Here is a 27,864-nt window from a genome sequence, read left to right on the forward strand (position 1 = left end):
AAGAGGACATCCTTATGGCCAAGGAGGGAGTCTCCATCTAGCAGCTCATACTACTTGACCCCTAAGCAACTTATGATGCAGTCATTCACATTCTTCTGTTGACCTTTCTGCATGAGAAGGCTGGAATAGAAGGCCTAGCATTGGTACAGTCATTCCTCTCCAACGGACTAAAAGTAAGGTAGAGGGCAAGTGCTCTGCTTCCTCAATTGCCCTCGTTTATGGAGACCCTTTGGGATCTAATTTTTCCCTGCCCTCTTGACTATCGAAATGAGACTCCCTGGAAGATGTGGTGAGAGGCCATAGACTAAGCTGCCAACAATACATTGATATTACCCAGCTGCAATCAACACCATCATGAGGATGTCACCATGACTAGAGGAGAGCAGCTCCTGGCTGAAGAGTAGTTGGCTCACACACAATCTGGGCAAAACTGAAGAAACTCTTTGAAGAATTAGCCAGGGTCCATATGTCCCCTGTCTCCTGTTCTTCAAATTGGTGAGAACCCTCACGGTCCTGTTCAAAACAGCAATTAGCTTAGAAGAACAGTTGGCATCAGTGATATTGAAAAATGTCTCACTAAGAAGCTTCACCTCTTACTGCCAGATGGGGACTGTGATTCACTGTCTCTGGATCCCCAAGGTAGCATCAATGTGGAGGTTCCAGCTTGTGCATAACGTGTTTCTCACCTTATCCCTATGCACCAGTCCTTCCACTCGCTCCTAATCTGCTGCTGCTGTTATAGTTCAAGGTTTTCATCCTGATCATCAGAGCCATCAACAAGTCGGGACTCAGCTACATCAACGACTATGTTTCCATCCACCACTCACCAAGACAGCTGTGCTCCTCTGGGACAATACAGTTCACAACACCATGGAGCAGCCACAGACAAATGGTTCTACAATGAGGGGGACTGGCTGTGGAATGAGCTGCCATACACCAGGGTCTTGCCACCTTCAGGGTCTGCCGCAAGACACTTCTCTTTGACAAAACTTTCCCACCATAACAAAATTAATGGGAGAGGGGGAGAAGGAAAGAAGCAAAAGCATTGGAGATTTCTGTACCAGGGAAGGGAGAAAAGCCAAAGACTCTTGAAATCCCTTAGGGACCTTGCTATGAAGACCTAATTCATTTGTGCAGTGATCAGCAATATAAAAAAAAAAACCTAATAAAAACTATAGATAGATACATTTGCCATATTTCATATTGATAAATAACTATTTACACTGCCTTTTATCTTCTATTAGATATGAGCCACCTGCAGGATAATAAACTTCTGGAGTCTCTGATCTGAAATCCTAGAGCAAGTTGGGGTTGTACAGTACGTGACAATTGGAGGCTACTTAGTTCTTTATATAGCACTTTTCATTGTTACAGAGCTTTACATTTGAAAGAGTTGTCAGGAAAGAGATCACAGCAGCAGACACTTGTCAGAAAGGAAATGGGGATTAATAATATAAAGAAATAAGCACCCAGTGATGTGATTTCTGAGAGGTCTTTCAATGTGTACCTTCATTTTCATAAAACGTATTTACCGTTTGGAAGATTAATAATATGCACTGTTTGCTTAGTGCCAAATTCTCTCACTAGATGGCCCCATTCCCCTGAATGACCAAAAGGATTTATATCATATTCCATATTCAAGATGTGGTCCCCTGTAATTGTGTGTCTCCTTCAAAAGCATAGGGGCTAGATTTTCAAAAAGAGCTCAGTACCGAGCAGCTTCTATTTTGGCACTTAAATGAAATAGTCCTATTTTCAAAACTGTTCACTACTTTTGACAACCAATGGGGCTGCTGGGTTCTGATCACTTTTGAAAATCTGGCTACTTAATTTAGGTCTCTAAATTGGAACTGAACTCTTGAAAATACAGTTTCAGATCATAAAAATAAAGAGCAGAATTTGGTCGAAAGTGGGCAGTTTACAACAGGCCTTGAAGATCTTTCTAAGCTACCCTCTGAAATAGGTGTCTCTCTAATTCATTTCTTAATCATAAATGCAGATGACTTTATGTATAAAAAACAGGGAAGGTGTGTGAAGTTTCTGCTTGGCTATAAGACTTTTACCCCACTTTTTGCTGTATTGGAGAATCAAATGGAAAAGAGATTCTATACTCACTTTTCAAGTACTCAGACATCAGGTACATTTCTGACATAACCTGGAAAACTTTGGATTCATAGATCAAGGCGTAAACCACCCTGATTCACAGATACATAGTAGTATATGATAGTGCATACGTACTGATTAGCAAACCACAAAGGTGTTGAGGTACAATTAAACTCAAAAAGTGTAGATATCCAATAAAATGTGAATATCGGAAACAAAGGATTATGATTCCATCGGAGCAGTGTTTCCCAAACTAGGGACACCGCTTATTTAGGGAAAGACCCTGGTGGGCCAGGCCGGTTTGTTTACCTGTTGCCTGCGCAGGTCTGGCTGATCACGGCTACCATTGGCCACAGTTTGCTGCTCCAGGCCAATGGGAGCTGCTGGAGATGGTGCACGACAAGGGACATACTGGCCGCCGCTTCCAGCAGCTCCCATTGGCCTGGAGCTGCGAACTGTGGCCAGTGGAAGCCACGATCTGCCGAGGTGGCAGGTAAACAAACCAGCCCAGCCCACCAGGGCTTTCCCTACACAAGCAGCGTCCCAAGTTTGGGAAACACTGCATTGGAGGATAAAACAGAAGCCAGAGTGTGATGGAGAAAACTCATCACAGATATGCTGAATTACCAATCGTAGCAAGGGAAATACAGGAAGTCACTAGAAAAGTAAATTGCTTTTTGTACAAATGCACAAAATGTTCTGATTTCAAGTTTGCTTTAATGTGAAAATTTATGTTTAAAGATATTTATATGCTGTATGGCAAAAAATACCTTCCATCAGCTTCAACGTTAGCTTGTTATACTCTGCCATAGCTTAAAAAAAACCTCTTCAGGGATAGACACTCACGCAGTGTCACACCACTGACAGTTTTTAGGAAACATAGAATGCACATTTTACACTTCAGATATAGTGTTATCTTGATGCATTAGGATTTATACACATAGGAAAGCATTCGTCCCGCATAGAGGACATACATAAGCACTAAGCTTGGCATGGAGGTGAATTTCACCCATAGGCTTGATCCATCTCTCATTGAACTCAATGAGAATCTTTCCATTGACTTCAGTGGGACTAGGTTCACCACGTCTAGCTCAGCAAGGTAAGACATTACGTCTGCAGTTCAGTTCACAAATCTAAGTTATAAGAAAACCCCATATATATTGCTCAGCCCAGAAAATGCAGGGGGGGGGGGAAGGGGCAGGAGCCCAAATGTAAAACCAGTTTCCAATCAGGTTCAACAAACAGAAAATCTCTAATTTCAAAAATGTTGACAGTAAAGTTCTCCCTGTGCTTGCTAAATCACTGTGTAAGTGGGATGGAGATTAGAGCTAGACATACTGTAGACAAGCACTGCAGGTGAAATGTCCACCTTGCTGAATGGGGTGTGTAAATTGTGAGTCTGGGAGGGACACGATGTGCCACCCTTCCATACCTGCTGAGTTGGTGGGGAAAGTGGGCTCTCAGGGTCTGAGTGTGTCTCGCCTGCTCCTGCTGCCATTGGTTGGCTGGGATTAGGATGGGCCAGCTGATTGGCTCCTACCTGCAAAAGCTGGGTCACTTTGGTTTTGTTCCAGCCCCATTCTTTTCCACCCTTATCAAGTATGCCGGATCTCTTATGATGCTGGCAGCCTTGCTGATTGCTAAATTTTGTTGGGTGGTTGGAAGGCATTTTTCCCATATGGCAAAACAGGCAAATGGCTGCGTAGGTATTTTCCACCTTCTATCCAGCATCCCAGAGGTCCAGCTCCAGGGTTTACAACATTACATTTGTTGCAATTTTGGCAGGTTCCAGTGTGGTGGTGGGGTTTGATGTGAGTCCTTGTAATTCAATGGGCTTCTTGGGCATGAACCCCAAACACAACATGGTATGGTAAGGATGTACACTTCTCTGTCTTGCACAGCGAGGGGTTCCCCACTACTCACCTCTCCACTTCTGGTGAGGATGAGGGGAATGAGTTGGGACTCTGGCTTCCTGCCAATAGCCCTGGGCAGCCTTGGTTCTGTAGAGAGGTACTGCCCTTTTACTCACGCTCAGGTTTGTAGAAAATGGGGTTATTCGTGCCCAGTTGAATTCCACACCGGAACAACCCTGCTGGGTAGCTCCGTCAGTGGTTTCTCATTGGTTAATAGTTAATAAAGTTGCTGCTGCCACATTTAACCATATGCTGGTGGGCGTGTCTCATTGTTTCTGTATCTGCCTCAAAGTATCCCAGTGCAGAGAGGCAGCACAAGACCTAAGCAACACTTGTGAATTTGATACTCCATTCCATAGCTTTATCAATCCAGCTCAGACCTTAGCAAAATGGGATACTAGTCCATGGTTTCCTTAAATTAGAGACCACTTATTGTGCCCAACTGTACAACAGTTTTGTGAGAAAGTAATTTTCCACTGCAGATTGGATTGAATCTATTTCACTTGTGACTTTCCAAACTGCATATATAAATGTTATTTATAATGAGCAGAGTTGCTTCTAAAATGGTTTCTAAAATCTAGAATGAAGCAGACTTTTTCTGTTACAGGATAGATATTGTTTGCACAAGGCAGACGTAAAACTACATGAGCCACTTTCCAGGTGGACAGTTCGAATTCAGGCTAATGGTGAAATCACATTTTCTGCTCCCGGGATATCATTTTGTAGATTTTATCTTTTCATGCAGCAGCAGTACCTTTTGGTGAGTGGCTGAATAATTTAGCCACAAGTGAATATATTCTTAAAGTACTGCATTGTAAAATTTCCTTTACATTAACAAAGAATCTGTCTGAATTCAGACACAATCCACACAGTTTGAAAGTCAAAACTTTCACATAAAACACTGAACCATTCTTACTGAGCATACTCATAAGAACATCATTTCAGGTTTGGTATCTGAGCTGCCATTAAGAAATCATGCCATGTTCAAAGGCTAACCTCTTGCAGAAAGAGCTGCTGGCTTTGGTAATTTGACTTGCCTTTCTCCCCGGGTTGTAACAATATCAGTGCCAAGCATGCTTGCATAACAATGGTTCTATCATGTATTCCATGCAAGGGAAAGCAGGACTATCACATACATTTTGAATGGAGGGGAATAGGGATGGGGAAGGGAGGAGAATTTATGCCCTAAAATACCTGCATGCTGTCCAAGGTGTTCTGGGTGAAGTGCAAAGCAATAAATTCCAAACAAGACACAGTAAACAAAGAGATGTGAAATAAAGAAAAATAAAATACAGTTTGAACACTTTTTTTTTTTACATTTCAGAACAAAATATATTGAAACAGTTACCACATGTAAAAACATGCATTAATGCAAATCACACTGTACATTTTAGAAATCAATACAGCTGCTGATCTTGAATCTCCAAAGGCAGATTAAATAAATACAATGATAAAATGAATAGGTTTAGTGAAACATAAAACAAAAGAAACTTTGTTTGATGGGGTTATGCATATCAGAGGTAGCAGACAAATCAGGTAAACAGGAATTTTGTTTGGCTTTCAAGGCATATATATTATCATTTGTCTGCTTTATTTCCACTTATTTCCTCTTGTCTCATATACATTCGAGAAGGCACTCTATTATCTTTTAAAAAATCAATTTTAATATATATGACAATAACGAAAGCATATGAGTAAAGCTTTTCCTGTGGAGAAATATATTTTTCAAGGAAACAAAACATACATAATTTAACTAAACAAAATCTTCTTCTATAGATTATCATTGCATCAAAAAGTTCTGTCTTCCATCAACACACGGGGAGGTAGGTGCATGAATGGAAGAAGTGGTTACTCAGAAGAAAGGGAAGACTAGAAAATATGCATTTTTTCCAAAACACTGTGCCAAGACATTCTTTACCAAATTAAACATTGACAAGGTACTAGCTGCAGCCAACCTATTTATGGGTATCATCTTTCCGATGAATTTATATATTATTAAGTGGTTATTAATTCATAGTGACTTGTATGATATTTGTCTCAGGCAGAAAGGAACAATGTGTTACTCATCACTGACAATCTATTATGTATGAAATAGAAATGAGCAATAAAAAGAAATCCGGCTGCAATTAGAGTGCCATTTTACTATTTCATATATACTGTCTTATATATGTTACCCATCCAAGTGCTACAGATAACACAATAGGAAGATAACACAAACCAGAATACGTAGTGACCAGCACTGAAATTAACTGAGAGGTATTGCTTACCACAAGGACTTATTCATAGCACTCATGGCACTTATTCTTAGCATCTTTTAGGAGCTGTTCTATACTTCCAAACATCAACCATTGACTCCAATGAGCTTTTAATCAGTCTCTAGCTGACTACATTACTACATTTCTGCTAAAACTGTTTCCCACTCTGGGAAATTTTTCAAGATTTAAAAAGTTTTGCCAATTCTGAATCAGGACAAATCACCAAAATCTTGAACATTTTTACAAACCAACAATCATAAAAATTTTGAGCTCAGGTCAGTTTAAAATGTTTTGTTTGGATTTTGACGTTAGTTTTTTAGTTTTTTTTTTTTTAACAGTACGGTTAGCTTAAATTTCTAAACAATTTTGATTTTGAACAGAAAAAACAGAATTTTAAATTTGTACTATTTAAAAAAAATCCATTTTTTTTTCAAAATTAGAAGTTTGTCAAAATCGATCCTTTTCTGCAAACAGTTTCAGTTTCGATTTCTGCTGCCTTTGGTTGCCCCTTGCCCTGGCCCAGCATAATATTACGGGTCACCTTACATGCCAAATTAACAATGCTAGGAGGTAAAAAAATGTGAATATTAATCCCCAGGAAATGCTCTGTGCCAAGATCATAATTGCTCTGAGAAGTTGTTAATGAAGCTAATATAGATTTTTTTATTCTTCCCTTTTCCTCTGTTCTCCCTCTTTTTAACGGTAGGTACAATTTTAAGGGATTAATGGTGAAATGTGTAAAAACCTTCATTTAAAATAAAAACAGAGGAACTATTAAATATTTCTGTATTTTTTTTTCTCCTGATAGATGAATAGAAGGAGTTTTGATGGACATATATTGCTAATGCAATATTACCTTTACCATTAACTATTTTGAGCTATAAACTGACCTTAGACTCTTTTGCAATAGAATGATGGAAAATAAACAATACTTATATAATAGCACGTCCTATCCATAGATCTCAAAGCAGTACACAAAGAAAGGTCTCATCTCAATTTTATGGATGGAGAAACTGAGGCACAGAGACGTGAAGTTATGGGTGGTAAGAGAACACAGGTTTCTTGGACTCTCAATTCAGTGCTCTAGCCATTGGACCATAGCAGCATCCTCCAACACATATATGAGTTAAAAATGAAGAGGAATATTTACCCATGAATTACTACAGCCTGCAAGAAGCAATCATGGTCTTGTCTTACTATAATGAGAAAGGAACTGGTATAACGATGACAAGAACAAACAATAGTTTCCTTACCTCTAGCAGCTGAACTGCGCCTTCATGTTCTTTCTTTGCTTCAACCTGAGCCTTTTTTACAATTAAAAAAAGGAGGAAACCAGGTTATTCAGTCATGCCATATTCATTTTGCACTAAAATAAAAAATAGCTACAGGTTTGCCTGAATATGACGACACTTTAAATCATATTTTTATAGTCTTATATTCAGATAAAATACAACTAAATCAAGTTTAATAATCAGAGCCAGCACTATATGAATATATCACCTGTTAATTCAACAAAATGCCACTGATTACTATACTGTATATGGGTTTGAACCAAAGTCCATTAAAGTCAATGGGAGCTGGATCCGGCATTGGCGCTGCTTAACCTCAAACGTAAGTGGTCCTACTGAAGTCAAGTAACAAAACAATTCATAAAATGCAGCAATGCCGTCCATTCATTAAGATTAAACACTTTATAACTTGGATTCATTAATTAAAATTTAATTTCATAGAGCATTTTGAAAAGTTAGCATATTAATAGCATTTTAAAGTCATATATAGATATATAGAGATTATTATTAGCCATTATATTTTGTGACTTGAATGTTAGTGAGGCCTATCATGTAGCATCTCCAGGATCCTTGTTTTAGTTTATTTAAGCAGTGACAATATTTTTCAGTATTTGAGCAAAGCCACCCTCCTCATTCTCTCCTAATCCAAAATCTCTGTTTTAAAGGAGACCCTACTCAGAAGTGATAGAGCTAATTAAATGACAGCTATTTTCAGCTAGCAGTACATATGGCATGCTTTTTTTTTTTTAAAACAACAACAAGAAGAAAACACTCTGATAAATGACCACTAAAATCATCCAAGTTAAGTGACAAAAATTGTTTCCAACAATAAATTTCATGGTAAAGGAGTTAAACGGAATAGAATTTTGCCACAATGCAGAAGGTGCTGGGCAATTATGTGCAACGACATTCAACTCAACAGTTTAAAAACTGGCGATAGTTAACATTTGCTTTAATGGTGCTGTTTGATGATTGGTAAAACAGTGTTAACTGCCAACGAAAAAATGTTCAGTTTAATTGTAATAAGATATGGAGATTTAACTACTACAATGGACTGGAAGCAATAGTTAAGACTAATGCCTGAAGGACATGACAGCTAAAAAGTGGAGGAAAGTCCGCCACCGGAAATTCAAAGAGAAAATGCACATATTTATGTGCATACCACTTATTTAGTCTTGGAGCTCAAATCCAGTAACAGGTAGATCCTAATTCAGCAAAGCACATAAACACTTTGGCATCTTAGCACACGTATGATGCATTGCATCTGTAAAGGCCTTTTCAACTATTAGCTATTTAATCCTTCCCTGACCAATTAGCTGTTTGCATGCCTCTAGCAAGTGCTTCATAAACCACAGGTGGCCCATAAATCGGTTTGGGAACTGTTATTTAGGTTATAGTTTAGCTAAATTAAAAAATAGACATATTAATTGTAGACGGGGCATGCAGGTTTCACCAATGGACAGCACAGAAGTAAAATCTCTATGCCCATGAAAATACGGTGAAATTCTGCTAAAACATCACTTTCATGACTAGTATTCCAATTTATATAAAATTATTATCTGAATTTCACATATTTCATCAATAGATTTAAAAACTCTCAGTGCCTTTGGTCAAGCCTAAGTTTAGTTTTTGGGTCGTTAACAAACTAGATCACTACAACTGTAATTTCTCAGTGAAATTGTACAATTTTAGCAGACATATAGTGAAAACTCTACCCTGGTTTATACCAAATTGAATGAACTATAAAAAAGGGATTTTGGGGGGTGGGGTAGGCACGTGCATGTAGGTACTGTTATGGTCATATAAACTGTTTGTGTATTTGGAAAGTTTACCCAAGCTAACATTAGTCAACATAAACATGATCTTAAAAAATAATAATGCACACTGGGGTAACTACCGAAATGCAGTAATGGGCTACATCAGATGTTAAGGTTATATTGCATACTACAAAGTAAATAAATATATGTTGATTGAGCTCCGAGTTAATATTTGAATTGACACCCTTTTTAAACCAGTAGCGCGTGCTCTGGTACAAGATGTATGTTTTTCAGATGGCCGTGTGGCCACTAAAGATCTCAGAATATTAGTGTCCTGACCAAATTACAATGTTATAATTTTGTCTATCTAAACAATGCCTGTATTTTCATTTGTACTTCCTGTCTTCAATTGTTGTGGAGTATTCTTGCACACTGTTAAATGAACACTGTGTTCCACACCAGAGGTGACTGTATTTCTAGTGGATAAAATGTTATTGGTCTCTCTTTCCTGTGTGCTGGTGCATTTTTGAGGATTAATTAACATTTGTAAATTGTTTTATGACCCTTAGTTGAAAGATGCTAGAGTGTGATCCTTTGTAAGGGAGGTATGCCTAAGCCTGGGCTTTTGGTAAACATAGAAAGAGGTGGGGAGAAGGGTTCAAGAGGAGAGATTGTGGAGCATGGATTGACTTCCCCAAACAACACGTAAGTGTTTTTCACTGTACAGAAGTGAGAGTGAGAGAGAGAGATGTCTAGCACAGAATTTAGTGTTTTGTCCTGCCAGTCACAGATTCAGTTATCTGAGTCTGGTTAGGGAGAGCCAAAGGCTTTTAAGAAACCTCAAAGGAATCTGTAGCAGTCAGTAATTTCCTGCTAACCTCATTTTATCTACCTTTCAGTGAACTTTAATGAAGTTTGCTCCAGATTTGTGAATCCATCAAAACCTTTTGTTAACCATTATGTCAGGCAGGCAAAATGTACCAGTGTGACACACTGACTATCGAGGCTCCTACACTCCATACTCCTGCACATACACACGATTATAAGCAATCTTCATTAGGACAACCATTTCCCATAAACATTCCAGTGTAATGTGGCAGAACCTCCACTGATATACATCAGCGCAGTTGCACTAACTTCGCTGGATCAAACCCATTGGCTACAAAGACCAGATATAACTCTCATTAACATCAGTGGAGAGACTCCTATTGCTCTGCATTGGTGTTGGATCAGACCTTAAAGGAACTGTAGAGGGTATATACTGAAACTGAATGTTAATCTGTTCCACATCATCTTCTTTGGCACTGATGAATAGTAATATTTATTCTTGTACTATAATAATAAGTCTTCTTGCTAGCAGCTGATAAAATATTGATTCCTAGAGTGTCAGGAAACATATTATAACAGGTTACAGAAACCAGCACATTATCAATCATCACAAGTTTAATAAAATCTACCCAGAATACAAGCGCTTGATAAATGATCAGGAAAACTGCATGAACAGTTAATTCCCCCTTCCATTGCACAGGCTCGTAATAAACTTTGCTGGTGAATCACTGTTTTATCTGAGTCTGTATCACCATAAAGTCTGGATTAACAATATTATGTTCTTCTTTTTGGAGATCAAAGGACTAGATAAACACTGAGTGATGGGGATAAAAGCATGCATGTATACAGAAAAAGAATAATTACTTATTCTTCTATTAAAACAATACAGCAAAGGTCAGAAAGCAGCAGTTTTTGGTTTTGTTTAATGGGGCACATTACCTTGGAACCTCATCATATTAATGCTGATGACATGCAAGTTCCAAATCTATCACACCACCACATTACTGCCTCATGCATGCTGGTAATATTTTAATATGCGTATCTAGAGCAATTAGCTATATCCAACATAAAAAAGGGGGAAAGGCAAATCTAATGAGAGCCTAACAGGCAACTGGAGAGGTTAGCCCAGGTTTTCAATGAAAGCCAGTGCCGAATCTTCAGGGAGCAGATCAGTGCAGTCCTAATGTTAACCTCTGTTACTAATTCATTTAGATGCCGTTTCTCACACTGTCTTTCAGTGCACAGAACAGCCTCCCAACTCTGGTCAATCTAAGTACTTATATGGCCCCCATTACCTTATCTCTCAGCGCTCACAATCTATTAAGGTATTTATTTTCACAATACCCCTGTGGGGTACTAGCTCTATTTTAGAGACTGAGAATTGACACACGAAGCATCAGATTTTGAAAGGTATTTAGATTTCTGAAGATACAGATAGTCTCCTAGTGAGACTTTCAAGAGCACCAAAATTGGTTAGGCACCTACCTCCCATTACAATCAACAGGCACAAACTTGCTTAGGCCCTTTTGAAAATCTCACTGGGTGCCTAGATGTCTTTGAAAATCTGATCCAGAGGGACTAAGTGGTGTGCCCAAAGTCCCCCAGGATATCAGTGGGGGAGCAGGGAACTGACCCCAGGTCTCCTGAGTCTCAGACTAGCACCTGAACCACTTGAACCTCCTCATCTGTCTGGTTCGCCAAACCAGTCCCCTCACTTTTGTATCTCTACAGAATATTCTCTTTAGTATTATAATCATTTGTATTACAGAAGAAAGTAGAAGCCTCAACCAAAATCGATCCCAAGGTGCTAGGCTCTGTACATACACACAGCAAGAGAATATTCCTACCACAAATAACATAGTCTAAATAGAAAAGCCATCTCCATCCTTTCATAAATGAACATGTTAAGGTGTCAGGAATCTATGTGATGAAAGACAATGGAAAAGACACACTAAGAACCCCAATTATATTGTGAAGGAGAGTGTATGGGTCAAATTGAAGCCAGGGTGATCAATGTGCCATCTATTGATGCTTGTGATGGGGTGGTGGAGGAGGTTTGTTACAGATCACCAATTTAAAGCAGACAACAGGATGCATTACTCCTTAAACACTGGTCTGTTGTATGTGAAGGGAAAACAGTATTGTTTTGGGGGACTTCAATTTGGGAGACATTTGCTGGAGTCTCAGGCAGCTAGTAGTAAATCATCATTAAAGTTTCTAAAAATTATAGATGATAAATTTCTAACAAAAAAGCATTGCTGCCAACATGAGCTACCTATTTTGGACCTCATTATGATGGCTAAAGATGAATTACATTGGACTGGAAGTTGGTGGTCGCCTAGAGAGCAGTGATCATGACATGATTACATTCAATATGAGCAAAGAGGACAGAGGTGCTTCAAAAGGGCTAGTTTACCAAAACTGAAGAAAATTATGAGAAAAATTGATTGAGATGAAATATTTAGACAGAAAAATTTGAATAAAAAATAGGAGTTCTTTAAGAAAAAATGTATTAACTGGGCAAAACCCCACAATTCTACAGTCAAGAAAGAGGACAACTTTGGTTAAAAAACCATCCTGGTTCAGTGATGAAGAGAAAGCAGAAATTAGAAATAAAAAAGCAATCTATTACATATGGAAAAAGAAGTTAGGAAGTTCAGAAACTTGATAAGGGAAGCTAAAGACATCAAGAAAAATTCCATGACTGGCAGAACAAACAACAATAAGAAGGTGTTTTTAATTATATTAGGAACAAAAGAAATTCTGGCAATGATACAGATCCATTACTAGATGGAGATGGTAAAATTGTTAATAATAATGCAGTAAAAGAAGTGTTCATTAAATATTTCTGTTCTGTTTTGGGAAAGAAGAAGGATTTTATCATATGAAGATAATGAGATACTTTTCAGTCCATTAGTAACTGAGGAGGAAATCAGATAAATCTGCTAGGATTACATATTTTTAAATCAGTAGGCTTGGGCAACATGTACCCAAGAGTCCTAAAAGAGTAGAGTGAGGAGATCTCTAGCCCACTGATGTTAATTTTTAATAAATCTTAGAATACCTAGGAAATTCTAGAAGACTGGAAGAGCGCTAATGATTTAGGTTAGACATTTGAAAAATCTTCCTAACTGTAAGAGTAGTTAAGCATTGGAACAAATTACCTAGAGAGGTTGTGGAATCTCTGTCATTGGAGGTTTTTAAGAACAGGTTAGACAAACATCTGTCAGGGATGGTCTAATTAATACTTAATCCTGCCTCAGTGCAGGGGGCTGAATGTTGAGCTTCAAAAAGTTAAAGCTTTATAGATACTCAAACTCAAATTGTCAATATCACATGCCAAAATATACAAAGTAAATATCCTTAAATCAAACTTTAATAAATTCTCAAGAAGAATGTGTAAATTTCTATTATCATTAATGGAAATATTTTTTCATCTCTTTGGGTGTGTACAGTAAAATAGATTTTTTACTGATATTTAAAGATAAAAATCTAATCCTTCCAAGCCTAAATATAGCTATCCAAATCAAAGATTGAGACACACATACACTATTATTGCATGAGAAGTCAGGCTGGACATTTTAGAAAAAGAGCAGACTGAGTTTTGGAAAGCAGATGCTGGTTAGATGGACTCAGATTAAAATCAGCTAGACTCAGAGATCCATTTCTTTACCCATGTCCAAGCACTGCAATTTGCCATTTTACTTGGTTTTCATTTTCTTCACTTACCTTCTGCAGGAGTTCAATTTCCTGCTGTTTTGCGTTGAGAACAGCCAAGGCTTGCTCATGCTCCAATTCCAGCTGTTGCCGCCGTTCAGCAGCCTCTCGCATATGCTGTTTCATGGGAAAGAAAACCAACTCATTAGAAGATTTTAATGCGCTTTTCTGAAATCAAATATGCTAACATTTTAAAGCATGATGCAGATCTCAATATAACATCTCTTTGGTATTGAAGGTATGCAAACCCTCGATACCAAAGATAGATAGAATAAAAAAATCTATCAGGCCATAGGGGCATATTTCCATTGCAGTGCATGGTTAGTTTCATATGAATTTCCATTAGTTGATAGCAATATGTATCGCCCATGGCACACAGTTGAGCAGTTCATATTCCATCCAGAAGAGGGCAGAGTTACTGCATACCCTAGACACCTCATCAGAGCATTGCAAACTGTATCATATTAAATAGTTTCATCTCAGGAAAATTTTAGCTTGACAAATTCTCTAATTGATTCTTTATTTGGAATCCTGTTCTCTCATTTGCTTCATCCATGTTCATCAAAGAAACATTCTGACCTTGATGCTCTATCTGCCTATTATTTATAACAATAAATACACAGCAAAAATAAGACAGGTGGATTTGGATAAAATTGACTACACAGTATTGAAAAATATAGGTTTTTTTTTTTAAAAAGAAAACCTTCATTTAATGACCCAAACTAATATGATGCAGGACTCTTCAGAGTACAAACTGCAGACAGCCTTTGTAGATACTAATCTTTTTCATTAAAGGATGACAAAGTTCAGCTTCATAGGACTATACTTCCAAATCACCTTGTGCAATAAATGAGAACTAGAAAAAGATCTCTTCTTAGATTCCGATCTCTTCCCTGCTGAAGCCGATATTACAGATTGAGAGCACAAGCACAATATGGTACTTGTGGCCATAGCAGGAAACTGTGCTTGAAGGCAGAAATGATACTGGGTTGCCACTGACTATAATGGGGGTCAGAATTTCTCACTGTGTAGAAGAGAAACGTCTTACCCAACTGGGTCTATTGTTTGTCTTCCTTAATGAGTTATCATTCTGGGCTACGTGGTATAAATAACAAAGGGGGATAGTATAAAGAGGTTGGCTGGTACCTATATGGATGTATTTGCTAAGAAGACAGCAACATCTTCAATATTCTATCTGGTTTCACTTTGATGGTTGAGTTCTTTAATATTTACTATTGATGAGTTAGTGAAAAACCACAGCCCAAGTTCTTTAGAACTACTGATTTAGGGTTATAAATTATTGTGTGGGTGCCCAGTCTGACACACCTTAAGAAGGCCTGGTTTTCAGAGAGTGGGTGCTCATCACTTTCTGAAAATCGGGCCCTTTTAAGGTATCTCAGCTTGGGTGACTAAAAATCAAGGCATCCAAAAATCATTAGTCATTTTAAAAAAATGTTGTTTATGTTGTGTAACTTTCAATCTGTTAAGCCTTCCCACAAAGCTAATATAGCCTAAAAACTGCTTGTGTGAGTTTAAATCTGCTCCACCATCCCCAGCATAGGCAACTGACTATTCAGTTCATTTAAGAGTTCCACAGGGCCCATCAGAACACAACAGCACACTGGGAAGAAGTTAGCAACTTTTTGTTGTGCTCTGCAGCACTAATTCTCCTACTGGTACTTTCCTGCTGACGTTTGTGAGGAAATAAAGGAATGATTCAATGTGGAGCACAGGTCTAGTAAACACAAACAAGAGGATTTAATATACTTTATCAGAGGGGTAGCCGTGTTAGTCTGGATCTGTAAAAGCAGCAGAGAATCCTGTGGCACCTTATAGACTAACAGACGTTTTGGAGCATGAGCTTTTGTGGGTGATTACCCACTTCGTCGGATGCATCCCACGAAAGCTCATGCTCCAAAACGTCTGTTAATCTATAAGGTGCCACAGGATTCTCTGCTGCTTTTAATATACTTTGTTACCTAGAATGCATGACTTGGAACAAGAATGCAGCCTCCCAATGCCTTAAAAAAAAAAAAAAAAAGACTGGCATTAGCTATTTGAATGAAGTCAAGCACAGTTAAGTGGTTATTTCAAAATTCAGAGTTGACAGGAATACACCTTCATTTGTGGGCTAACAATCGAGAACAAAAGGAACTAAGGGACCAGGGCTAGAAGTGGTGGACCAGCATTTAAACAGAAACTGATTAGAACCATTCCTTGTGTGAGTAATCAGCAGCTGCTGAACAGCTTCTCTTGACAACAGCGACAAGCATTAATTTAAAACCCTGTTAGCTGTTAAAAAGTCCACATTCTGTGAAAATAAAGTCCTTCCTATTCCTTTATATTGGACACAGTCAGGTTGTTTACATGGACTGTTCAGACACCACTGCTGGTGGAATTAGGTGAAGGAGGTGGAAGGTATATTTGAAAATCATAGATTCACACACAAATTGGGTTATCAGCTGGCACAGTGCTTCTCTAACCTTCTGCAATGGTGTTTGCAACCTACTTTCAAGCAAATGACTGCTGCTGAACTCTAGTGTCTACAAATGTTTCACTCTGAGAAAACTGTACAGCACACTTACGTTAATTTTACTTTGGAGATGCTATTTTATTTAAACAGCAAACAAGAGAGGAGAGTCCAGTAATGTCTTTCTAATAGTAGACACACAATGCCCAGAATATTATCATTAGAAGAGAAATGTTAGCATTCCTCTGTATCCCTTTAGAGAAATGATATCAGTCACACAGGCCCATGAACAGGAACGAAACACTAAGCCAGTGCACCTTCTCTGCCTTCACGACAAGTCTGATTTCATACCACAATTCTGCTCTTCAGTGGAGCCTATTCTGAACTCTACTTAGGGTTTTGTGCGGTTTCTGCTGAGGATTTAGCCTCTTGACTGCAGAGTTTATAACCAGGGCTGCAGGCTTTAAATCCTCATGTGTTTTACAAAGTTACCCCAATATGTTCATAGAAAATATCTACTTTCTCAGCATTTGGCTAAGGCCAAAGGTTGTGGGACTGATTCTCCTCTCATGTACACTGGATAACTCCAGTGACTTAGTAAAAGTTACTCCTGATTGACATTAGAATCAGACCATGTGTTTTTCACCCAGGTGCTTTCAGCAGCTCTCCTATAGAAGTCTACAGGACGCAGGCACTGATGGCACTTGCTTAAATGTCTTACATTAAGGGCAACACTGGGGCAGAATGTACACAGTACAATATAATTCTCACTAGGATAATCTGCAAAGACAAACATTCTTACAAAAAATCCAGTAACCTCATTCCATGCCTCAAAGATTTAACAGCAGATTTGCTGTAGCTCAGTTGGATGTTACTAAGACTTAACAATTTTTACAAAACCTAATACAGCACATTTACTATGAAGAAACTATAAATAATTAATAATATTAAACTAGATCTGTAAAAATAAATGAACAAAGTACATATGGCAATGCAGGGGGCCTATTCATTGAGCTTTTTTCTTTTCTTTTGTCAGTTTGCTTAATCTCAGTATTTGGTAATCAGAAATTCATAGAGTCACCAATTTCAGGGAACATTAAGTCATCTAGTCTGACCTCAGTGCATCTCAGAGTCATGTAATTGCTGAAATGTTGCTTTACAATCTACCCATGTCGGGACAGCAAAAGCAGGTGGCGGAGGAGATAGCATTAAGTTTTAAGAGAAAACAAAGGCATATCAGTTCTCTTTCTCTGGTGTACTGTGACAAAGTTCCTCCTCTACCTTGGTGGGTCCTGCGCTTCTTGGCAGATTTGCTCACCTCAGTGATCTTCCCCACAGTCTGGGTCAACTCCTCCTGTGTCTGATCAGGAGTTGGGAGGTTTGGGGGGAACCCAGGCCCGCCCTCTACTCCGGGTTCCAGCCCAGGGCCCTGTGGATCGCAGCTGTCTATAGTGCCTCCTGTAACAGCTGCATGACAGCTACAACTCCCTGGGCTACTTCCCCATGGCCTCCTCCAAACACCTTCTTTATCCTCACCACAGGACCTTCCTCCTGGTGTCTGATAACGCTTGTACTCCTCAGTCCTCCAGCAGTACACTCTCTCACTCTCAGCTCCTTGCCTTCTTGCTCCCAGCTCCTCACACACGCTCCTTCTCCTCTGGCTCCTCTCTGCCTGACTGGAGTGAGCTCCTTTTTAAACCCAGGTGCCCTGATTAGCCTGCCTTGATTGGCTGCAGGTGTTCTAATTAAAGTAGCTATCTCTACTGCCTTCTAGAAAGATCTTAATTGGCTCCAGGTGCCTTGATTAACCTGGAGCAACTGCCATTTGGTTACCAGGGTACTAGGGATTTGTTTAGCCTGGGGCTAACATACCTGTTTCTCAGTACTTTACTGTAGCCATCTGGCCTTGCCCCATCACAGTACACAAAACTTTTTATCTCCAAAGTTTCATCCTTAAGAGACAAGGGTCTGCCACATAGAAGGTTTGGGCACTTTTAATTCCCACTTTAGGGCTTTAAAGGCAGGTGACACAGAAAGTTGCAAAAGCCTGCATAAAACCTAACTGGTGACTTCAGGATATAATTCTGTGTCTATCACATGGCAGAGCAGTACAAAAGTGGTTGCATTCCACCTGTCCATGCTATGGTTGGCCTTACCTAGTGCTAACCTGCTAAAACGTCACTAAACGTGAAAATTCACACACACACACACACAACCACACTTTCTCCTCCTCTTAAAAAGGATTATTCAGTTCCCAAGCATGGAGTCATTCAGATGTCATGAAGAAAATATACATTTAGAAGAACACATAGAAAACACGGGGAAGACCGCGCATTTACAAACACTAGGGCAGGTCACTTCTTCCTGCAGAAAAAAATGTGGGAAGGAACCTTAAGGTGGAGTGGAGGGGCTGCCGGATCTTGCAGTTTCCCCCAGATCAGAGGTAGGATTCCCAATATGAAGCAGATTCTAGTAGGTTTGCAGAAGCCTCTCTGTTGCATCTTAGTCCTATGCAGCTATACTCCAGCTCCCTGTCTGCTTCTTCTACCAGGAGTTGCCTTTGAAAGCCTCCTTAAAGGATGCAGAGGGGCTCTGCTCAGAAGCCCTGCCTGTGTCAGCTTTTGTGAGCACACCATCCCTCACAACAAGCCTGTCAGAGGGGAAGAGGTTTTGCAGAGGAAGCTGACATTATGTACAACTGCAAGAAAACTGGTAGAAAACCTTATCCTGGGAGCAGAATTATTTTTAAAGCTCTGATATTTATAACTGGTTGTCGACATTAACACTGACTCAGCTGACTTTCAAATATCAGAGTCTTGTTTCCTAAAGAAACTAGGATGTGACACGGAATGTGGTGCAAACTTAGTTCACACCAGAACATAATGATCAAAGGGCTTGTCATCTGTTCTTGCAGACACTGCTGTCACGGCAGAGTGAAGGGGAAAAGATGGCCTACTGCACATCAGGAAAAAACTATTTTCCGTGAGAGGCTACCTATATTTAACATTTCAGAGAGCTAGCTAATTTGGCACATTCTGGTACTTACTCCTCAGCTGAGTTAATACATCCTGACATGATAGAAGGAACAACTAAATTTCTTTCTTAACATGAAAACCAGACTTAATATTCTTCAAATCTTTTCACAGATGGGAAACCAGCTGGCCATTTTTAAGCTAAAATTTTCAAGGGTAAAATGAGAATTAAATAATATCCAATTAATTCCATCCATTTCCTGATGTACATTAGGCCAAATAGCATGCTAAAGGTTGTTGTTATTTGCACTGTAGCAGTGTCTAGGATCCCTAGTCCTCAATCAGGACCCCACTGTGCTAAGCTTTGTACAAGCAGACCCAAAAGATGGTCCCTTTTCCAAACAACTTACAACCAAAGTATAAGACAAGAGACAACAGGTAGATGGAGAGCATGAAGAAACAGGAAGATAATATTGATCAGCATGATAGGCAATGGTCTCAGCACACTACCTGCCTGGCCACTGTAAATTTTTTGTAGGTATCCCAGCACAGGGGGATTTTAAGAAGGGATTTGAAGGTGAGCAACGAGCTAGGTTTGTGCATGTTTACAAAGCGCTTCTCCCAAGCAGTTCACTTCAGAGGTTGACCATAGATCTGTGAAACTGGGGTTGAAATTCATATCCAAACCAACTTTCTTGCACTACACTCCTGATTCCATTGTTAAAATTGTGCTGCACAGGTACCATGAAACCTTAGAAATATTACCCTGTTTGATAATGTGGTTTGGACATAACTACATCATTTATCATATATAATACTCACATTGCATATGTTAATGTCCCTCCTAATACAGAAATAAGACAGTTAAGTACAGTCAGAAAAAACATGTATATTGGAAACTGTAAAGCTGTCCGACCATTGTCAGTGGTTAAATACGTGATTAAAACAAGCACCTGTAATTCTTTTAAACTAAGAGTTTTTATCATGTAAGCCAATCAAACTGTCCACACCTCTTTAAAAATACCACATATTTGCAGAGCTGTCTGGATAGCAAAGCCACTGGAGCAGTAAACTGCCTGTTTCTCAATTCCAGTCCCCAAACTATGCCTCTACCTCCCCAGAGAGCTCTGGAAACTTTTATCGGGGATCTTCTTTCAGTACCTAGCGCATGAGTTGAAAAAGATTAATTAAACCAGAAGACTACAGCTCAGGGTGTTTTGTTCCCAGTCAACACTAGAGAGAATTGATATGCAATATCATGAATGCTTGAGGTGAGGGAAGAGGAACCCTAATGAGGAAAGAGTTCTGGGAGAAAAGGCTAGTGATCTAACACTTTGGTTCCATGACACAATGTTTTCTAATGCATCTCCCCAGTCACTGGCCAACAGAGAGTAACTGCAACTGTGAGGGGGAAATGGCAGGACTACTATACAGGCAGGCTTGGAAAAATTAGATTTTTATCAGTAAATATCCATAAATGTTGATTTCGTCATACAAACACAGATGAAAAGAGATCTCCATCGATAATAACAAAAATTTACAAATAATCAAAGTAAAGAAAATCCTGCTTGAGAACTTATTGAGAATTTGATTTAAAGATATTTACTTTGAATACTTTAACATGCGACTTTGACAATGTGTGTTTTAACTGTTATAAAGTTTAATGTTCTGAATCTCAACATTTACTGCCATTAATTAAATATTGTCAGATCCTATCTCGTTCTCTTATACCTCCCAATTTCCTGCAACTATGAAAGTTTAAATGAATCAATATAGAAAAATTCTTAAAATAAACAGATATTATTCAGAAAAAATATTATTTTATTTTTGCCATGCCTATATATATCTATCTACCTATATGCACCAAGTAATTTGTTGTGTATTTGTTAGAAATATGTCAGAGCAAAACAAGTCCACCTGCACTCAGCTTCCACTGTACCAGGACTGCATCATCATATCGTCACTGAGTCCTACCGTCCCATCTCCCCATGACCAGTCATTTTAATATCACCAAAACCTGCCCTTTCCTCATTATCCTTAGGGCTAAAGCCCTTGTCGATGCATTAAAGATTCGGTCTCCTTAGCCATCCTAATTTTTGCCTCTGACTCTTCCAAGCCTAAAATGTCACTGCTGAGGTCATATTCCTCTCCCACCACTGAGACATCACCACCATCATTGGAAGTCCCTCAGGCCTTTTCTAAACTGCAAAGGGAACACAGAACTCACTATGGAATGGCTTCCATAATAAGTGTGCTCTGTGTACATTTTGCTAAACTAAACTAGTCTGGGAAGAGATATTCCCCAGGATGCAACTGGGCAGAGAGACTGAGTAAACAAGTTTGAGGAGACTGAAAATTACCTGGGCCACAGTAGCACCACAGCTCTAATTCTGATTGTGACCTCAGCTTGCAATGCTAACTAGGGATAGATTCCCTTAAAGGTACTAGTGTGAGCCTTTAGTTTCTCTTGTGAAAGTTCCCAACCTCCCTCCTGCCTTCATGTGCTACTCAGAGCTGCTGGTTTGCTGCAAATGACCGTCTATGTGCTGAACTCCACTGCAAGGTGTAGAAAGGGGGCAGCTTCAGAAATCCGTTGACTATAGTGCAGAGGACAGGGATGCAGTGAAATAAGTCCCTTCCATGTCTGTCCAGGCTAGGCCAGGCCAGGATTTAGGGAGAACATGTGTCATGACACTAGGAAACACAGTCTCTCACCAGTCTAGAAGTTAGAAAGCCAGGGAGAACTACAGGGTCTTTTACCAGCAGCATGGTAGTACCATAAACGTGTAATGCGGTGGATGCTCTACTGGGAGCAGTACCACTTGATACTGCTGGGGGACTTCTAGTGCGTATGGAGCCGTTCTAGCCTGAGCCCCTACAAGCTGCAGTGCAACTGGCCACTTAAAGTCCCCTGGCCTCCCCAGCACCTAGCCTGCAGGAAGCAGAAGGATGAGGCACAGAGCAGGAAATAAAAGATTTTGTGGGGCTAGCCATCAGAGATACGGTAAAAGGCTATCTGCACATGCTCCTGCAGCCCCAGCCCAGGAATCCCTGCAGCACTTGAGCTACAAGCAGTCAAGGATTGTGGCACAGAGCAGGGAATATAAGCTTCTGCAGGACTAGACATTTTTCCTCATAGAAACGTATTTGTGAAGGAAAAAACTGACTTAGAGGAACATCACAAACACCGCCTTTTCTCTGGCTTTTGAGGCTTAAGAGGATCCAAAGTCCCCATAGTACGTAGTAAAACCAGTCAGTGGCTTATAGGACACAGAGCTACTTTAGGATCTTTAAACAACATTATTGTCAACAAGCTAAATATCATCTTAATTCAATTACTTCCTCTTTCTCCTTACACAAAAAAGCATTGTTTGCTAATACATTACAAAGCAATTTTTCAATGAAATGTTTGTGTACTGAGACAATGTAGTTACATGATAGAAGGGATGGGAATAGTTCCCAATGATGAAAATATTGAAAAACACTTGTCTTATAAAACAAGGAGTAAACACTGTTCCTACTTCACTCAGACCTATCTGCATAAACTGAACATTCGGTTCAGAAGCATTCCCTAGAAACTGGGAATCATGTGAACCTCGTGAAATGAAACATGCAAAAGACCACTAGTAACAGACAAAATCCTGTCTTAAAAGATCATCCCAAAGTATCCGCCAGTCTACTGAATACCATGATATTTTGGACTGCTCCTTTAAGGGCTGAGCTTCCCAAACAGTGAGTCTGAGCAGGACACTGCAAAGCTCTTGTTGTTATGTGGAGCCAGTTGGAACCAGCACAGAATAAGACAAACACCGTAGCCATTGAACACCACTGGGCTCCAGCTTTATTTGAAGACCCATTTCTTTAAGTGGCCGGTTTCAGTAGCTATTTGAAATAGGCTACAAAACCAGCAGTTCTTAGCTTCCCTTTTAGCTAGTGCACTAAACTTGCTGAATCATCCATTCCCACCTACCTCCCAGCATCGTTTTGATGCTGTTCAGCACTTCCACAATCTTTGCTCAAAAAAAGAAAAACAAGAAAAAAAAAAAAAGACTTAGGGCTTGAAGCCAAGAGTCTAAAATGTTCTCTCAGTCCACTCGGGCTTGATCCCATCAGGTCATGATTGAGGTGAGCTGGGAAGGAGCAATCTGGCAAAAGCACTCTCTTTAACAATAGCCCAGAAGACAAAAAGACAAGAGATTTGCTTTTGGTGAAGACTCAAACCGTTATCTCATTCTTTAGAAAACGAGTCCAAGGAAATCTCAAAAAAGAGCTACGAAGCAGACTATGAAAAGTGACATCAAGATTTAAGGTCGGGTACATGAGGCCAGTTCATCATCCCACTGGTCACCAGCTGGCAGAGGTTTGGCTCTGATAAAGACAAGGCATTGCTAAAAAAAAAAAATCCATAAAATAGAGCACCCTGAATAAGAGCCATTTATAAACTGAAATCTTAGGAGGTTTTTGTCCAGGAGCTAAGGAGCCGCTCTGAGCCATCATCTGTTTTTAATAACTTTATATTGGCTTAGCATCTTCACCGAGAAGTCTAGTAAAATATATGACACATTTTGATGACCTCTCATGACTTTACTGGAGCCATAAATGAAGAAAATAGGGCACTGGAAAATAGAGAAATAAATACTGCAGACTTGAAGAGACTTTAAAGTAACTGATTGACTTGGTGGATGAAAATTGCTTCAAAGAGGGAGTAACAGTGGCTTCTCCATGGACGTATGGCAGGAATAGTCATGCCAAAATAAGCTAATAGCTGATTATCCTGTTACTATGCCAGAAACTTCAGAGGAAGAAATAAAATGTCAGACACTTCACAATAAGGTGTGATTTGTCTAACACTACAGTATGAGAGAAATATCCTCCTTACTCCAGCTAATAAGCATCTTATAACCTGTATATCAAGTCTTTAAATTTTGTTCTAATTAATATAACTCTGAATGCTCTTCTTATCCACATATATATTTAATCCTGCTTTAATCTCAATAAATTATTTGTCTCTACAATAGCTTGCAGTAATGAGTATCACAAGTTATTGGTATGTTGCATTAAAAAGTATTTCCTTAGAATTCCCAAAACAATATCTTCAATCACCCAAATATTCAGTTCACCCACTTTCCCCAAAGGCCGGTAAAAAATGACGGACTTTGCATCATGCAGGCCCTGAAGTCTAAGAGACCAAGCATCAGGAATCAATTTCCAAAGTCAAGAGGATCTCCTGCTAAACAACCGTCTACTACCCTTTCTCACTGAAACTAAGAGAGATCCAGCTCAAGCACCAATGCTGATTGCAACTGTGGTATTAAAGAGCCAGCTAAGCATACAGAGGTCCAGTGTGTAGCACATTTCCTTCAGCGTTTAGTGCTTAAGAGGCAAGTTGCAGCATGTTCCACTAACTGGAGCAGCTCTGTGGCCTTTCCTTTCATCCTTAGATAGAGTACATGGTCAAATTTTCTTTGGACAGACCCTCTGAATCCTTTATATTGTTTTCCCATCTCCATATCAACATCTCTGCCTGGGTAACAAAAAGACCGTAGCTTTATAACTGTGCTCAGGGAAGACTAAATATGACCCTCTAGTTTCTTTTTCGGAAGCCACAGATTGAAATGTGTTCATGACCTTCCAAATGACAGAAGAAAAGAGGGTTGGGGGAGACAGAAATGTGTATCTGACAGGGAAATAAGCATTCACAAGTGGTGCTGTAGCGAAAGATGGCTATGTGGGAGAAGTCACAGAGGAGAGATATTAGAGAAACTGTTTTCTTGGTTATAACATCTTCAGTAAATGAAGCATTACAAATTACTTTTACTTTTAAAAGTCAGCCTGCAGTATGCCAGACTTCTTTCTTAACATGAGGCTTTGGGGAATTCAGCTGTGAGAAAGCGTTTCATTTATGGAGGAATACATGAGATTGGAGAAGCCATAAACTGGAGGAAAACTGTGTGGTTTATTTAATTTAGTCCCTAGTTTTTCACCTTTGGATTAAACCCAAGAAGAATAAATGCTGCATTACTTTGATTAGATAATTGCAGTAAATCCAAAATAGATTATTTTAGCCATAACATCTGACACGAGGAGTACGGCTGGTAGTTACAGGTTTGTCTGAGAGTAAGAGTTCAAGGCATAGCTGAGTCCCTAGCCAGTCTAAATGCATCTTAATGCTCTTGGCTCAGGGACTCATGGAAATCTATTTTAAAAGTTTGCCCTCAGAACCCTTTACAGACAAAATGGGAATTTAGAGAGCTCAGCACCCCCCAGGACTGGCCCCTAAAATAGCCCTGTTGAAAGATGTAATATCGACAACACACTGAAGATACCTATTCACAGACAAGATGGGAAACAGCAGAACAAGTTTCCTCACACTGTCCTGCCAATGCACCTCAGCTTTGACCTGGAGCATCCATCTTTAGAAGTAAGAAATGGTCACTTTCTTTGGCTAATTTCATCTTTAGCTTTCCTGCTAAACTGCTAACAAAGGGACCAATCAGTGCCAATTATGGTCATGGAAAATGTGATATGGAAAATTGTTACACCGGAATTGTTATAATAGACAATCATTACAGTAGAAATGTAATCAATAAAAAAGTCTGTGGAGAACATGCTTTAAGTTAGAGATGGAATAAGTTACCCTCAGAAAGGTCACTTTTATGAAAATTAACTGGATAACAAATGGATAACAAACTGGATAACAAATAATATTAAAAAGCATACCCACAGCTTAGTGTGCTAGCTAGTATGCTAGTGTGCAGCAATTCTAGGCCCATAAAGGGTGTGTACACAACAGGGATATATATGCATAAAACATCTTTGTACACTTGCATATTCACTGTAAACAAAAACACTTGAGAACTTCTAAAATTGGGGCCCTAGTGTTGAGATAATTTCTCTTTTAAAAGCCTTCAGAAAAGGGGTGGGGAGAGAGAGAGAGAGAGAAGCTCAGTGTCTTGCTTCTCACAACTTTTACAAACTTTGGCAAATCATGCAAACTGCTGAGTTCTGAAAGGAGCGCTGCATGAGTGTGAGAGAAAGAGACATAAAGCAAGAAACGAATCCCATTATCCTCTTTTGGAACCTTTTCTGCCTGCGTGTTACTGGAATGTGCTTTATCAGAGGACTCTTGGTCCCAAAGATCCTTCTCTCTCTCCTCTTAGCACAATAATTATACGTTTTTCATGTTTACTACAGCTGTTCACAAGTTTTTTTCACAGAAAGCTTTCTCATTAAAAATAAAGAAGTTTCTTTAAAAAGATTTTTTTGGAGGGAAAAAACAATTTTGGGTGAAAATATTCATCAGCTGACAACCACTGGCTTCAAAATGAAAAGTTTTCTGTTTTAGTTGCCAAAAACTGAAAATTGGTTTTATTTTAATGAAAACTTGATTTTTTTTTTCTCCAAAGGAAAAAAAACTCATCTCCCAACCAGCTCTCACCTTTCACATCATTTGAGAGCCATGAACACTTGTCTCTTCTTTCAATGCTCTCTCTCTGGATCATACTGCTAAAACATCACTCATTCAAACCAGAAAGCAGCCGGCTGCAAATGGTGGCCCAATCCTATAAACTGCTCTGCACAGACCCTGCCCTCTGCTTGTGCAGGGCAGTTTGCAGGATCACTGCCTATGTATCATTATCATCTTTACCATCACTGGAAGAGCCCAACCATGCCACACTCTTTACTACTGAACTAAATGGGAGTCCTTATTGAGTAAATTGAGTTGTATCAGCCCCTTAGCGTGCAAACATATGTGTTAATGAGAATAAATAAATTAAACAAGGGTCCAGGCTTAACCTCCCAACCTTCTTTCTACAAACCTGAATAAAATAATTACTCCTGAACTTTCAGATGTGACCCCTAAGCACGAGTGTCGTCAAGTGGATAGGGCACAAGACTGAGAGTTAGGAGATCTGGGCTCTACTCTCAACTCCATTATTTACCTTGTGCATGATATTAAGCAAGTCACTTTACCACTCTCTTTCCTCTCCCATCCTTTGTCTGCCTTGACAGTGAATCCTCAAAAATCAGGCTTGCTATGTATGACTGTAAGGTCATATGTGAAATTTCTGGCAGTCAAATTCTAGCTGCCCTGTGCTGATGCTAGTACTGTTGAGACAAATTAGAGAGATGGATCTGAGTGGCAAAATTCATAAGAGAATTTGAACTTCCCCAAAGTTCAGGGCTGTTTGGATACAATGATTTGATTCAGCTGACCATGTCATTCAGATTCAGATCAAAACATCAACAAAACTCAAGGGTGGTTTGGTTCAAGTATCACTTTATTATATTATGGCCGGGACACTTTTAAATGCAGCTTCCCTGGATGCTATCATCACAGAAATTCTCTTTTCTTATAAAAATTCCAATTCCTAGCATCTCAGTAGCACACATTTATCAAAAATGCTGATTACTGCCACACAGCAAAAAGGAGATACGGCTCCACATGTAATGTTTTGCTCCTTACGGGAAAGGCTATAGCACAACAAGATGTTGCTGCTTTGCTGCAATCCAGCCAAGCTTAAGGAAACATCTAAACAGATGGGTTGCTTTGAAGATC

The 27,864-nt window shown here is 39.3% G+C and overlaps 1 protein-coding gene across 6 annotated transcripts in view; it reads right to left on the bottom strand.

The window, feature by feature from the left end:
* The window catches only part of RIMBP2 (RIMS binding protein 2), a 357,320-nt gene that overhangs the window by 83,221 nt on the left and 246,235 nt on the right, over positions 1 to 27,864 (bottom strand). For 4 of the 6 annotated variants that reach the window (XM_075059901.1, XM_075059900.1, XM_075059904.1 and 1 more), the window contains 3 exons: positions 13,875 to 13,979; positions 7,525 to 7,575; positions 5,211 to 5,231 (listed from right to left, as the gene is read on the bottom strand). In XM_075059901.1, the coding sequence (XP_074916002.1) occupies positions 5,211 to 5,231; positions 7,525 to 7,575; positions 13,875 to 13,979 (177 nt within the window). The remainder of the gene's footprint in view (positions 1 to 5,210; positions 5,232 to 7,524; positions 7,576 to 13,874; positions 13,980 to 27,864) is intronic. The other 2 variants (XM_075059902.1, XM_075059905.1) reach the window with 1 other exon arrangement.

The sequence above is a fragment of the Chelonoidis abingdonii genome, chromosome 22 (assembly GCF_003597395.2).
Source record: "Chelonoidis abingdonii isolate Lonesome George chromosome 22, CheloAbing_2.0, whole genome shotgun sequence".
Classification (NCBI taxonomy): domain Eukaryota; kingdom Metazoa; phylum Chordata; order Testudines; family Testudinidae; genus Chelonoidis; species Chelonoidis abingdonii.